This window comes from Dromiciops gliroides, chromosome 6 (genome assembly GCF_019393635.1).
Source record: "Dromiciops gliroides isolate mDroGli1 chromosome 6, mDroGli1.pri, whole genome shotgun sequence".
In the NCBI taxonomy this organism is placed as follows: Eukaryota; Metazoa; Chordata; class Mammalia; order Microbiotheria; family Microbiotheriidae; genus Dromiciops; species Dromiciops gliroides.
The window spans coordinates 175,552,574-175,566,368 of NC_057866.1; the positions used below are offsets into that span (position 1 = coordinate 175,552,574).

Genomic DNA, 13,795 nt, shown 5'->3' on the forward strand with positions numbered 1-13,795 from the left:
ACTAGGGGAAAGAGTGAGGGTTTTAAGGAGGGTAGGGAGGATGAGACAGGAGGAGGAGACAGGGAAAAAGTGGCAGCTAATTAAAAAAAAAATTGTGTCCCTTTCATAAAAACTGGTGATGGAATAGATTGGTGTTCACATAATCTATATTCATCCTAATGTTATTTTATAACTATTGATGCTTTTTAGATGTTTATTTTAAAATATTAGTTAATACTATATAATAGTCTCTCTCTCTTTCTTTTTGCCCCAACACCCTTATTTGTGCCCAATTCCTGAGCGTTGCACATTCTCCAAAGCCACCATCACTGGGTCACCTGCAAAAGCAATGTTGATGTTTTCTGCCAACATTTGACTGCTCCAGGATGTTTTATGGAAGGAGCTCCCAGGTTGCAAAGATTATCTGTCTTCAGGGTATTATTTTCTCTCTCTGTCCCTAGAGACCTGAGGATGTCCTCCTTAAAATGCCAGTGAGGTGCTGCCAGGCACGGAACAGCAGCATCAGCAGCAGCGGTAGCGGTAGCACCTCTTCCCATCATTCTGCAGCAGGCTCTCTACACGGCAAGGAGCAGCTTCCCAAGTACCAGGTAAAAGGAGTCCAGAATGGAGGGCATGTGTACCAGCAAAGTACTTCTGCAAGGCAGAAGCCCTTCCTGAGGTGTAGGGTGTGGGGAAGAATCACCCTGCTTGACCCAGCAGCCTACAGTTCTTCAGGGCTGTTTGAGCTATGCACCTGAGCTTTGCCTCCTAATTCCAGGTACAGGTGTAGTTCAGCATGATCTGCCCTAGCACCACAGTGCAGTGAGAAACAGCAAGTAGCGAAAGTCCCTCATTTTATCTCTATTCCCATTGGGTAGTCCCTAAGAATCCAGAAGAATTACTTGAGTGTATACAAGCTTCCTTATGAGTCAACATGCCTGTACTACTTGGAGGTGTCCAGTAGTGGAAAGGAATCATTTGGTATATCAAGAGGGCTGTTCTTCACCTGTGGGAAACAGAAGAGCCACGAAATTCAGCAAGCATTTATTAACCACCTACTATGTGCCAAGCCCTGTGCTAGGTGCTGAGGATACAAGGCAAAAATGGAGCAGTCCTTAAGAATCTTCAGTTCAGAGCTGGAAGGGACCTGGATGCCAATTGGCCCACCTCCCTGATTTGAGATGAGGGAATTGAGGCCTAGACGGGCTAAGTGACTTGCCTAAGGTCACACAGCAGCAGCTAAGATAACATGTGAAGCTTTGGAAATCAAAAATCACTATATAAACACTGTTGTTATCATTGTCGTTGTCATCTTCATCATCGTCATTATCAGGCGGTAGAGTTCGGATTTGAACCTCCCTCCTCCATGTCCAAATCCAGTCTTTTCACTGCACCATGTTCCCTGCTTTCAGCATGTTTGTTTTCTACTAGGAGTATTATTACAGAGGGGAATTTGAGAAGGGAGGAAACACTAACAACCGGAGGGAAATTGCAGGGAGGATTTGGTGGCAATGGAGCTGAACCTCGAAAGGAAATTAAAATTAAAATTCAGAAAAGCAGACTTGAGCAAATGAATGGAGGCAAGAGATGGCATGTCGGTTTTTGGAAGGGCCTGGGTGTCTGGAGAAATGAGAATTCTTGATTAGGGTGGTAGTAGGGGAACCCATGAAAACAAGCCGAATGATAAGAGTAGATATTAGAGACAAGGGCTTTTGCTTGTTTTTTCTTTTCTAAACTTCACCAGGAATTGCCTGAGAGGGACCCAGACTCCTTAAAGCCCAAGAAGTCTTCAGCAGCCTTGGAGGTAGCTGAAGGTATCCATAGCAGGGCCAGGCTCTGGGGCTGTGTCTCCTGTTTTCGCTGTCTAGAGTGCCTTTGTCCTGTGGGCCTACAAGTTGTTAGTAGCTAAGAAAATGTGGGGTGATATTTCAATTGGTCAAGGAGAAAGAAAGAGATGGCCCTGGCTGTGCAAGGTTTGCTGTGAATAGAAGAGGAGGAGTGGGTGTTAGGGATGAAAAATAGGAAGGCCAGTTACCTTCTGGCTAGGTTCAGTGGGATGGCGTTGGAATGAGCAGTAACTAACCAAAGGACAGTCTGCTGGAGTGAAATGGAAGAACTTGTACTTATTTGCACAATCCTCTTGCACCCTTACTTTGCCAAAGGAAAACTTAGTTTTTAAAGGTTGGACTTGGATATTATCTGAGCAGAATTAGATACTGAAGAAAACAAAGGGAGTTTCTGTTAAACTTGAACCTGGTCCATTAAGTAGATATGTTTATACTGCATATTTATGTGGGTCTGGTTAAGATGAGGTAAATGTTTCATAATTTTTAGCTTAAGTGCTGCCTCCCACATGGGTTCCCTAGTTGCTATCACCTTCTCTTCTGAAATTGATTTGCATTAACTTTGTATGCATTTTGCATTTGCTCATCTGTTCTCCCCTCCTCTCCTCCAACCTGTCTCCCCCCAATAGACTGTAGGTTCCCTGAGGGCAGGGACTATTTAATTTATATCTATATATCCCCAGTGCCTTGAATGTAGCAGACAAATATTTGTTAAATGATTGCTTTATGTTTCCCTCAGCAGAGAGGTGGGGGACTGCTCAGATAAAATGTATGTTGTCTGATAGTGACTGTGTCAGCATTTTGGGGTTTTGGGTTGTTGCTGATTTATGTTGGGTATTCACTTGCAACTGCAACGTTGTATGCTTTGCTTTGGAGAGAAATTTGGTGTTCAAAAGAAGCAGGTTTTTTTGGATTTGAGCAGTACGAAAACTAGAGATTAGAGGGACTGTCTGTAAATGATTAATCAAGGAGAGATGTGGTTGTGCAGAACTCAAATAACATGGTTCATTTAGCCAGTAGTAGATCAATGTGGCCAGTGTGAATTGTTCATTTGCACATGTGAAATAGAATCCTCAGGTACTTTTTAGACAGTTGGTTCCAGACGTCATTAGAACTTAGTTTGTTCATATTGAACAATAGACTATAATTCTTTTCTGAACCAAGAAGCAGCTTGTTATAACACAGGGGTACCTTTGGGCTAGTGATGGACACTTGGTGGAGAAGAGTAGCAGCCAAGTGTGTTAGGTAGACTACTGTTTATTTTAGCAACGAGATAAAACAACTACTGTTATTTTCTTTGCTGTGATGCAGTGAATTAACTTTTCTTTCCTGGTTCTCCTAGTCTACCTCTTGTTTAGCCATTATGCAAGCGGTCTAAAGAAAGGCATCAATGTCCAGGAGGTGGAAAGATCTCGTGTTAAGTTCATGGATCTAGAAATAGGAATTAAATTCCCTAAGTTAAGCAGGATGCAATGTGAGGGTGTTTGGGGTGGGATTCAAAGCCATGGGTCAGCCCAGGATAAAATCAAGAGGATCTCCCCATTTGTATCTCAGAGCCTTGCTGAATCCTGAAGGGACCCATAAAGGCAGGCCTGACTTAGGCCAGTTCTCTATTAGATCAAGTTCACTGCTGGAACAAAAGGATATTTCCTCCGCCATAGCATAGGAAGGATAGTCAACGAAGATACTCCAGCACTTAGTTGAAAAGTTTTCAGAATAATGAAAATGACTAAAATGGGTAGCTTTGTGCCCCCTCCCCCCCAGTCTTCATATGGAAAGGAGTCTCTTCTTGTGATTAACTTGGTCTTGGTCTATCTTGGTATATCTTCCACGTCTGAAGAGGCTGATCCATATGGGCCCTTTTATGCCCTTAAGTGACCAGAAAGCCCCATCCATAGGGCCACAGGTTACCAGGAAACTGTGTGAAGAGAGTTGCAACTTGAATGTCAGCCCCTCAGGCCAATCAAACCCCAGAGGCAGTGTTGTCACTTTTCAGAGAAAAGCTAACCCAATCCATATTGCAGGGGGAGGGGAAGATCCTGCTAAATAGCGGCCCTGTCATAAGAATGGGGCATCTGGACAGCACAGTGGGTATAGATCACTGGTCTTGGAATCCAGAGGACTCATATTCCTGAGTTCAAATCCAGTCACTTAGCCCTGTTTGCCTCAGCTTCTTCATCTGTAAAATGAGGTGGAGAAAGAAATGGCAAACTATTCCACATCTTTGCCAAGAAAACGTCAAATGGGGTCACAGAGAGTCGGACACAACTGAAACGACTCAAAAACAAACATCACAAGAATGCTCTATGGATTTTATAAAGTCCCAGATTCTCAGTAACCCAAACTGAACTAGCTAGTCCTCTAGTTCTGGCACTTTTGTTAGCCTTTGTCATATAAGAGTGAATATTTTCTATTAGCAATTAACTCCAAGTCCTTTAGCACCAAGTAAGTTGGTGGCCCAGGGTTATAGGAAGCTGTGCCAAGGTACAAGCTCCAACAACTCTCACCCATCTGGAAGTTTCTAACATGAGTCCAGTTTTGGGATGTCATCCAGGGTCCAGCCTAGCCAAGCACAGGCAGGCTGAGCAGCAAAGGCTGGCCACTTGACGATGAATATTTTGGCTTCCCCACTTCTGAAACCTAACTGAGGTTTGGAAGAAGGGTCAAGACCTTTGCTACTGAAGGACACCAGTGTTGTCAGAATCCCTTTTTTCATTTGCAAATAAGCCTTTTGATGCCTTTTGCTTTTTACATCACAGACATTTCTTAATATAGCACCTACCTTTTGGAATTGAACCCTCCCTTGTATCTCCTCTGAGCAAACATACAAACAAAGACCAACCAGAACAGTCACTGACAATAGCTGCACTGTGCTTTCTCCTTCACCTCTCTGTCCTCTCCAGGGAGAGAGGTATGTTTAATGCTCTGTTCTCTCTAACCAAGATCGGTTGTAAGCAATCTTGTAGGGGGGGGTGCAGTGGCTAGAAATTGGGCTTAGAGTCAGGAAGACAGATTTTAATCGTACCTCAGACATGTGTTAACTGGGTAAACATAGACAAATCACCTCAACTGTAAAATGGGTCGTAATAGCACCTATTTCTTAGAATTGTTGAGGGGAAACAACATGTTGAATGTTTTGCAAACCTTAATGAGTTATATAAATATGTCATCATCACCAGCACCAGAGTTTAACATTGTCTTCATGTTGTTTTTTTTACATTGATAGAATTATATTCTTTTGGATCTCTCCCTTTGACTCATTTCACACAAATCTTCCTCTTCTTTCCTGGATTCCTCACATTTAGTATTTCTTACTGTATACTAACTTTTTTACATTTGTCACAGTCTGTTCAACTATTTCTTAATCAGTGGGCATCCCTTTTGTCTTATGCTGCTATGAAGATTTTGTTGTGTGTCAGATGTTTCTGTCTTTTACCTCCTTGGTGTAGTAGTTACACACCTTCTTGAGGTGTTAAAGTATAGCATGCAGAACAAATGAAATAATCTCTCTTACAAAATTTTTTAATGGAGAGTGTGATGATTCTTCTTTTCCATTGTAAGACTGTTGTGGAGATTAAGAAATTTGGTAAATTGCTTTGATCACCAGGAAGCTAAAGTTTGTCTAGAGAAAAAAGATCATGAAATCAGTGTTGAGAACAAATGTGAAGAAACAGTGCATCAAAGCCTAAGACTTTATAAGATGATCAGAACTTACTTAAGGAAGCAGTCATTATGTCCTCCTTAGCCAAGAATAAAGGATTGTACAAAACTGTGGTGCTACGGGCACAGTGGAGTCAAAGCAAAGGACTTGAATCTGGAAGACCTGAATTTACATTCTGCCTTCAGACACTTAACTAATATGTGACTCAGGGCTCCTCCCGACCTAACCTCAGTTTGCCTTATTTTCCTCATCTATAAAGTAAGCATGATAATCACATCTCCCTCCCAAGGTGGTTGTAAGGATAAAGTGAGGTAATGTTTTAAAACACTTGGTGAACCTGTAAGTGCCACATATGTCCTAGCCATTGTTGTTATTCTTGATATTACATGTCAACAACTACTGCATATTGATTTTGAGTTTCTTTTCTTCTTTGTATTTGTGGTAGTATACAAGACCAGCTTCTGACGTTAATATGCTTGGGGAAATGATGTTTGGTTCCGTGGCAATGAGTTACAAAGGCTCTACTTTAAAGATCCACTATATACGGTAAGTTTCCAGACTGTCTCAGGGATTGAGAAGTAAGAGTTTGATGTTGAATTCCAAATAAATTCAACATGTATTTGGTTTGTTTTTTCCCTTTCAGTTCTCCACCTCAGCTGATGATTAGTAAGGTCTTCTCTGCTAGGATGGGCAGCTTCTGTGGAAGTACCAACAAGTAAGTTTTCCCCTTCCTCTTGATATCGACTTTAAAAGAAAAAGGAGGGGGCAGCTAGGTGGCGCAGTGGATAAAGCACCAGCCCTGTATTCAGGAGGACCCGAGTTCAAATCTTACCTCAGAAGCCTGGCACTTACTAGGTATATGACCACAGGCAAGTCACTTAACCCTCACTGACCAAAAGAAAAAAAAAAGAGCTGCTATAAATATTTAAAAAAATAAAAAGGAACATCCTGTATCCTGTTTTAAGGTACTCAGTCTTCAAGTTCATAAAACTCTTCATGATGAGAAACACTCTGTCACTTGAGAAAGGGATTAATCTACATTTGGCTTTAGAATTCACCCACCTGAATTTGGCCACTGCCCCCAAGAATGAGTCTGAAGGGCCCTTTTGGGTACTCAGGGGCCTTGAGGACTATGGATGGATGAATGTCCAGACTTTAGGTCTGTTCCAGCTCTTTTCTACTCCTGATCAGGCTTTTTTCCTCCACAGAGAGTGGAAAATGTGCTGTGTCCTCTTTGGTACCATGGTCTTCTTCATGAAAGCCGTTTCTGCCAGCTCTGGATGTTCTTGAATGTGTGTTCCTAAATAATAATAATAATAATAATAATAACCTCCTTACACTCATGTGGTGCCCTACAGTTTTCAAAGTACTCACTGGTATTACCTTGTTTGATCCTCCTAGCACCTTTCCAAGGAGTAAGTAATAATATTTCCATTATACAGATGAAGAAACCAAACCTTATACAAAGTCACCAAACTTCTAAGTATCAGAATCAGGTCTTTTTATCCTTAGTCCAGCTTTCCCCCTGTACCTGGCTGCCCCTTGTAAGGGTGGTATTTCCCCTTTCCCTTTCATATACAGTCTGTTCCTTTAAAAAGTTTATCAAAGCCACCAGATAGGATCGGTTTGGCCAACCCTGTGTTTTTTGTTGTTGTTGTTGTTGTTGTTTTAAGGTAAAAAAAACAAAGTTGGGCAGAAGCCTTATTGCTTTCTGATGCTTATTGACATTAGCACATTGTGTGGTTTCAGCAAGGATCTTTTCTCAAAAGAGCTATTGGAATTCTTTTTTTTCCCTTTCATTCTTCCTGATTATGCTTCTTAGTAGGAACATTATAAATCCCCAGTATGATTCCTTCCTAACTTGGAGATTCTAAATCCTATCTTATTTCATAAATTGTTTAAGCTTGAATGATGTCGGAGAAAAGGTGCCCTGTGTGAAATGAGATATGGCTGAATTAAATTAATAGGAAGCAAGTTTGAAGTCATGCCATGGAGGATATCTTGAAACACAGAAAAAGTTTTTATTTTTAACTAAGTGTTGTTCCTCCCGGCGTAGTCTCCATAGCAGGATGAATATTTTTTTCCTGTTGCATACTGTAAAGCTGGAAAACCTCTTAACAATCATCCTAGATATCTTTTTCTAATTTGGAACTGTTCACAATTGAGAATCAGTTGCCTTTTAGAGTTGAAACAGTAAAATAAACTAATCCTTAGTGTATATGAATATTTAACTTTTGATGAATGGCAAGTAGCTTTAACCCAGTATGAGTATTTAAACTTATGTAAGACTTGCTGTTTTTATGTACTTTAATCGTTTGTTCTACCAGTCCTTAGTTATTTATGGTAATTTAATATTTTTAGCTGAACTTCTGAGGCTAATTTGACTCTTGACCTGATTTGTAAAAATATAATAGTCTTGTGTTTTCAGTTTTTGGTTAAAATGATTTTAAATCTCTTTTTGTGATACTATTCTAGACAACCTGATAATTAACAAATACATTTGAGGCATTTGCTCCCCATACATTTCTCTCTAAGGTCTAGATTCCAACATTTTTTGAAACTGTAAGTTATTTTGGCACTAAGGGCACCTGAGAGTCATCCATTAGGTGGCAAAACTTTTTGCCTCAGCATCCTAAAGATAGAAAAGCACCCCAGTTCTTTGCTGTCAGTACTCTGTCTTTTTTTTTTTAAGTAGTCCAACAACTAATAAGTTGGCACTAAGCCATCTATGGTGATAATTCTTTACAAACAAAGCCAGAGAAAATGAAGAAAGCACAACTAAATAGGAGAGTTAGTGGCTTCTCTTTGTAGATATGAATAGAGCAACTGGGTTTATTATTTAAAAAGACAAAAAAAAAAGAGCCCGTGTAGAAATTTCCAAGACATTTGACCATATAACCTTGTATGCCTCATGATGAACTTGAGCATACAGTCTCATGAAGATGGTTGCAGCTCCTGCCTTAACATCCATTGCTAAAAATGAAGAGGTAAAAGCTAGGATTCATGCAGTACTTTGAGGTTTGTAAAGTGCTTTACAAATATCTCATTTTAACCTCATAACAGCCATAGGAGGTAGGTGTTATTATTAGTCCCATTTTAAGAGGGAGCCAAGACAGGATTACAAAGAATTTTGTTTTGATGAGTTCAGAAAACTCCATTGGGTAATTTTAATGGGTCACCCAAAGGGCACATAATAGGCACTTAATAAAAATACTTGTTTGATTGGGAGGAGGGTGCAATATATTACCCATATTGCCAACTAAGAATTATGAAGGAGAGGTAAGATAAAGGCTATTATCAGAGAAAAATCTGGCCAGCAAATGAAATGGACCTGTTACACAGAGGAAGGAAGCGATCACTAATTGTTGGTCCACACATGCTCTCTTGGTATCCATTTTCTGTCAAGAGATCTAAAGGAAAGCTTCCATCATGAGGGTGGACACACAAGAGTCACAGAGGATGCGCAAACAAGGATGGTTTGCATTCAGCACCACTGGAGCCTGTTATCACACACATCTAATCAAAGGATTGAAGGATATAAAAATTCTCATGGAAATTTGTACCATAAGATAAGCTTCCAAAACCAAAGTTGGCATTCACTCCTCCCATAGTGTGATGGGGAAATGGTAGCTGTTGTTTAATTTTTAAAGCAGACTGTTTATTGTACCCTAAATAATCCTTTAAAAAACAGTCATCTTTGTTTTCATTTGGTAGAGGTGAGACTTGAGTTGTTTATAGACAGGGATTTTTAATTAGTAATAGCAAGCAGCCACCAGAATACTCTGCATAGAGTCAGTAATAAATGTTTAGTGAATTGAAGCACTAAATTGAATTGATATTAGTGATTTGCTTGACTTTTTTTTAAAGTGTTAGAAACGATTTCATTTTCATCCTAGACATTTCTCTTGACATTTTTCTGCTTTCTCTCTATTTTTTCCTCTTTGTTTTTTAGCTTGCAAGACAGCTTTGAATACATCAACCAAGATCCTAATTTGGGAAAATTGAGCTCAAATCAAAATAGTTTGGGTCCCTGTCGTGCTGGAAGTAACCTAGGTAAAAACCACAGCAACAACAAAAAAACAATTCTGATTACTGATGTGTCCTGGGTGTGTGTGTTGTATTCAATTTCTTTTTTGGTTTGCGTTGGGTTTTTGTTTCATTTTTATTTCTACTCTGTCTTTAACTCGTGATTATTTTTTGATGTTTTCTGTTCGCCCGTTCCATGTGTTCTGTCTCCAGGTATGCTCCAGGTTTGCAGCAGCAAGCTGCTGCAAGGGTTGGCTGAAGGAGGACCTCTCCGGCTCACCCGGAGCGCTTCTTTCTTTGCAGGTTTGTGTGGAATGCTGAGTTCGGTATGACCCACACATTTACTAAACCCTGTGGCTGTTCTTAGCCACGAATCTCCTTGTAAAGCCTTTCTAGCAACCCAAAGGGCTCTCAGGGTGGCAGGATTTGGTTTTGAATTCAGCTAAGTATAAGATATTTTCAAAATTCCACCATCAGTGAATTTTTATTGTGTATTTCTCAGCTAATTCCCCAGAATTAGCTGGTTTTGAACAGAAATGAGCCCTTAGTGTTTCTAAGAGGATTATATTTTCTGATTTCCCTGAGTTTCTTCTTCTGCTATATGAGCTGTTATGTTTGCTGCTGTATCTTCTATTCATTAGTCACCTGCTTTCTCATTTAATATAGATTTCCCACCCAAATCATTTCTAATAAGAGCATGAGAGTCTCCTCTTTCTCTTTTCTTGACCACCTTAAAAGTTTTCCAGTAGCTATTTAGATAGAGCTGATGTGAATACGTAGTTTCTTCCCAGGGAGAATGACTGTGGCCTTGACTGGTAGGTGAAATAGGAACTTTAAATACTTCTACTAATTTGGGATGTGGAAGTGGCATCACTGCAATACCTCTCGTCATGATGCCTAGCTGGAGGGGGCTTTTGTTGCTAGCGTCTTGAGGGCTGCCCTCTTTGGAATGGGTGTTCATTTCAACATGCCACTTGACAAGGAAAAGTCTGCTCACTACCCTGATGAATGGGTGCCCTCCTCTTACCTCCTTTGAGTGTGGCTTGCTTGATGATAGACTTTTAAAATTTGTGAATGTAAATATATTTTGAAGAATGTATAGTCTTCAGATAGGGTCTTTGGCCTTGTGGCACACTGTCAGAGTTGTTAGTGGCACATCTGTGCTGCTTTCTTCTTGTATTCAATGGAATTATTGACATAAGGTGTTCCGAGAAGGTGAACTTCATCTCCCAAATCATCCCATAATGAAAGAGAGACAGAAATGGAGGAATGCTTTTTTCTTAAGTTCGGAGATTGTTTTCCCCCTCCTCTTTTTGTTTTCCTTTTGTTTCTCTATAGTGGCTATTGAAATAGTGAAAATTATTTGGAAGCATTTAGAAAGTACAGCTGCCTGCTTGTAGGGACAATGATAACAACATCTAAATATGTCTGCCTGGGAGAAAATGAGTTTGGAACCAAAGGGGAGCTGATTTGGGTCCGGGGAGCTGTGCTGCACACTGTCTTCTTTTGCTCACAGGGTGATCATTCTTTTCATGTTGCTGATTTTATCTGCCAGTGGCCATCCTTGTTATATCCTTCTAGTTTACGGGCGGCACTAAGTCTTCCTGACACTTCAACATCATTCTAGGTATTCCAAAAGCCATCTTGCCTTTGGAGCTGGCCAAGGTGCGTGAAGGGATCCTGGTGACATATTTCTCCTTTGCTTTTGTCTTAGCGCACAGCACTCCTGTCGATATGCCTAGCAGAGGCCAGAATGAAGACAGGGACAGCGGCATTGCTCGATCAGGTACATGCATTTTCCTTCGTTGGTTTGTTAATAATAATGTTCTGTTACAACCTGCTTTCCTCATGGTTCCTTGCAGTAGGCTATAATAATGTTGTTTTCTTTAATTTTAAAAAATAGATGAGAAAACTGAGACAGAGAGGTTAAATGATTTGCTTGGCTCCACATGTTTAGTAAGCGTAGTCTTCTGTTCTTTTCACTGTTCCAAGCTGCTTTCCTGTTAAGTATAGCTCTGGGAGCTGAAAGAGGTAGATTGGTGATTAAGAAGGCCTTCCAGGTTGCTGTCACCTGTCCGTGTGAATGAATGGATGAAAAAAACAGTTATTAAGGACTAACTGTGCTAAAATTCTGGGATTCTAACAGAAAAAGTAAAACCAGGTTCTGCCTGCAAGGAGCTTACATCCTAATAGGGAGGGGCAACCCTACCCCTACCCCTAACCTTAACCCTAATGCTAACAAGTTAGGGAAGAGGCCCCCAAGGAGGGGTGTTTTGGCTTGGAAAGTTATTGCGCTATCAGGATATTGACAAACCTCTTCCAATATTGATGGCAGTACTGTATTGGTTTGATGATGGCTCCAGAACTAGGAAGTAGGTGGCAAGGTGGCTAGTTAGAAGATGAACTAGGGACTAATGTAAAGCAGGACCAGAGCCAGTCTGACATCATAGGCCATGTGAGGGAAGGGAAAGGGAAGAGAACTTAGTAAGTGCCTCCTCTCTGCCAGGCACTGTGCTAAGTGTTTTAGAACTATTATCCCATTTGATGGCAGGCACTCACTAATTAGGACATCGGGGGGCCCCAGGCCTGGAGTTCTGCAGTTATGTTATCCAAGGCATAATGTCTAGTGCCCAAAGCAAAGTGGCTGGGGTGCGTATTGGGAGACTTAGTTTCCTGGTGCTGTAGGTGTAGACCATCAGCATTCAGCTTATGGAGAAGTGATAGTATCCTGGGGAAAACTGATCTAGGTTGCCTCCCATGAGACAGATTTAGACTTTCCCCAAAAACGAATTTAATCATTGACAGTAAGTAATCTCTTTCCATGAGAAAAGCCTGTTCAGAGAACCAGAAGTGTCTGCTGAATGCTGGGTTTACAAACTATAAGATGATGGCCATAGGGTTAGGCTCTTACCCTCTTCTTGGAGACACATTGTTCTAAAATTCTCTCCAAGATTCCCTTTTTCTCCTCTGATTTTAAGCTTTCTTTAAAAAAAAAATTACATAATCATTATGATCATAAAGTCCCCAAATTCAATTCAAGCTGTTAATCTGCCTTTGAATGCCTCATCTCTACAGTGAAGGAAGAATTTGCAGTGCTAGTGGAATCAAGTATGTGTTTATTGGTGGTTCCACTTTGAATTGTGGGAGCTGGCTCCCACTCAGAGAAGCTGGGTCGCTAGAATGCCAGGCCTCTGGTGTCTTGCTTAACTTCTGTGTCTTCTTTTCCCTGGTTTCATTAAAAAGAGATGTTTGCACTGTCTGAGGTCTCAAAGAACTCTGTGACACGCAGATGTTCCTTGATGTCTGGCAGTTCATACTTGGCTGTTCTGCCTTGATGCCTGTGTTGTTATTTTCAGGAGGCAGCGTGATCCCAGGGCTTGTCCTGTTAGTCCACTTCCTGTCCTCTCAGCTCTGGCCCTCGAGCTCTGGTCATGCTTAGCCCAGCCCCCATGAGTTCTCTCCCAGGGTTTTGCTGGCTCTTTACTAACCCTTACAGCCCTTGCCTGGATTCAGCACAATCTTTCAAGAAATCTTTTAAAGTAAAACTAAATGGCATTTTGTCATGATTTGATACCAAATTACCCAGTTTAGTTGGTTCATTCATATTGCAGAATGCTGTTTAGCAGCTTACGCAGTTCACATTTCTTTAGCATGTTGAGGCCTACAAAATGCTTCCCTAACAACAACTCAATGAGGTCCCCCATTTTACAGATGAAAAAACTGAAAACTAGAGGTGGAGTAACTTACCCGTGGTCACACAGGTAATAAGAGCCATTATTCAAACTATGCCCCCCCCAAAAGATATTATAAAAAATTTTAAAAAAAGATATTATATTATCAAACCATGCCCCCTGACTTGCAATCTGGCATTGTGGGAGAATAGCAACGGGCCTAGGTTCAAATACCCTCTTTCACATGACTGGGTGACTTTAGGCAAGTCACTCAACTTCTGGGTCTCAGTGTTCTCCGACATAAAATGGGAAGGTGGATGCAATAGGTGTTGCTGTCATCTCCAAACCAGTGATTCTGTGATAGTGTCACGGGATCTTGATACACAAGCATCATTCATACATGATTTAAGGATGAGGCTTGTGACTGTTGTTCAGGAAGTTTACCCTAAATTGTAAGATTGTTTATGAGGGAAATAGTGCAGCTTAGTCATTTAAACTTTGAGTCTCTTTTCCAGAAATATGAGCTGACTATAAATTCTAGGAAGCTTGGTTAAAAAGAGAGAAGAAGAAAGTACTCAGTTCTCTGTCGTGGTCAGATACACCTGGCATTATTG

At 40.8% G+C, this 13,795-nt stretch overlaps 1 protein-coding gene across 1 annotated transcript in view; it reads left to right on the forward strand.

Moving 5' to 3' along the window:
* Window positions 1-13,795, forward strand: part of FNIP2 (folliculin interacting protein 2) — a 146,247-nt gene that overhangs the window by 67,032 nt on the left and 65,420 nt on the right. The window contains 6 exon segments of the mRNA XM_043970382.1: window positions 441-587; window positions 5,930-6,030; window positions 6,128-6,199; window positions 9,437-9,537; window positions 9,724-9,813; window positions 11,225-11,296. Of these exon segments, the coding sequence (XP_043826317.1) occupies window positions 441-587; window positions 5,930-6,030; window positions 6,128-6,199; window positions 9,437-9,537; window positions 9,724-9,813; window positions 11,225-11,296 (583 nt within the window).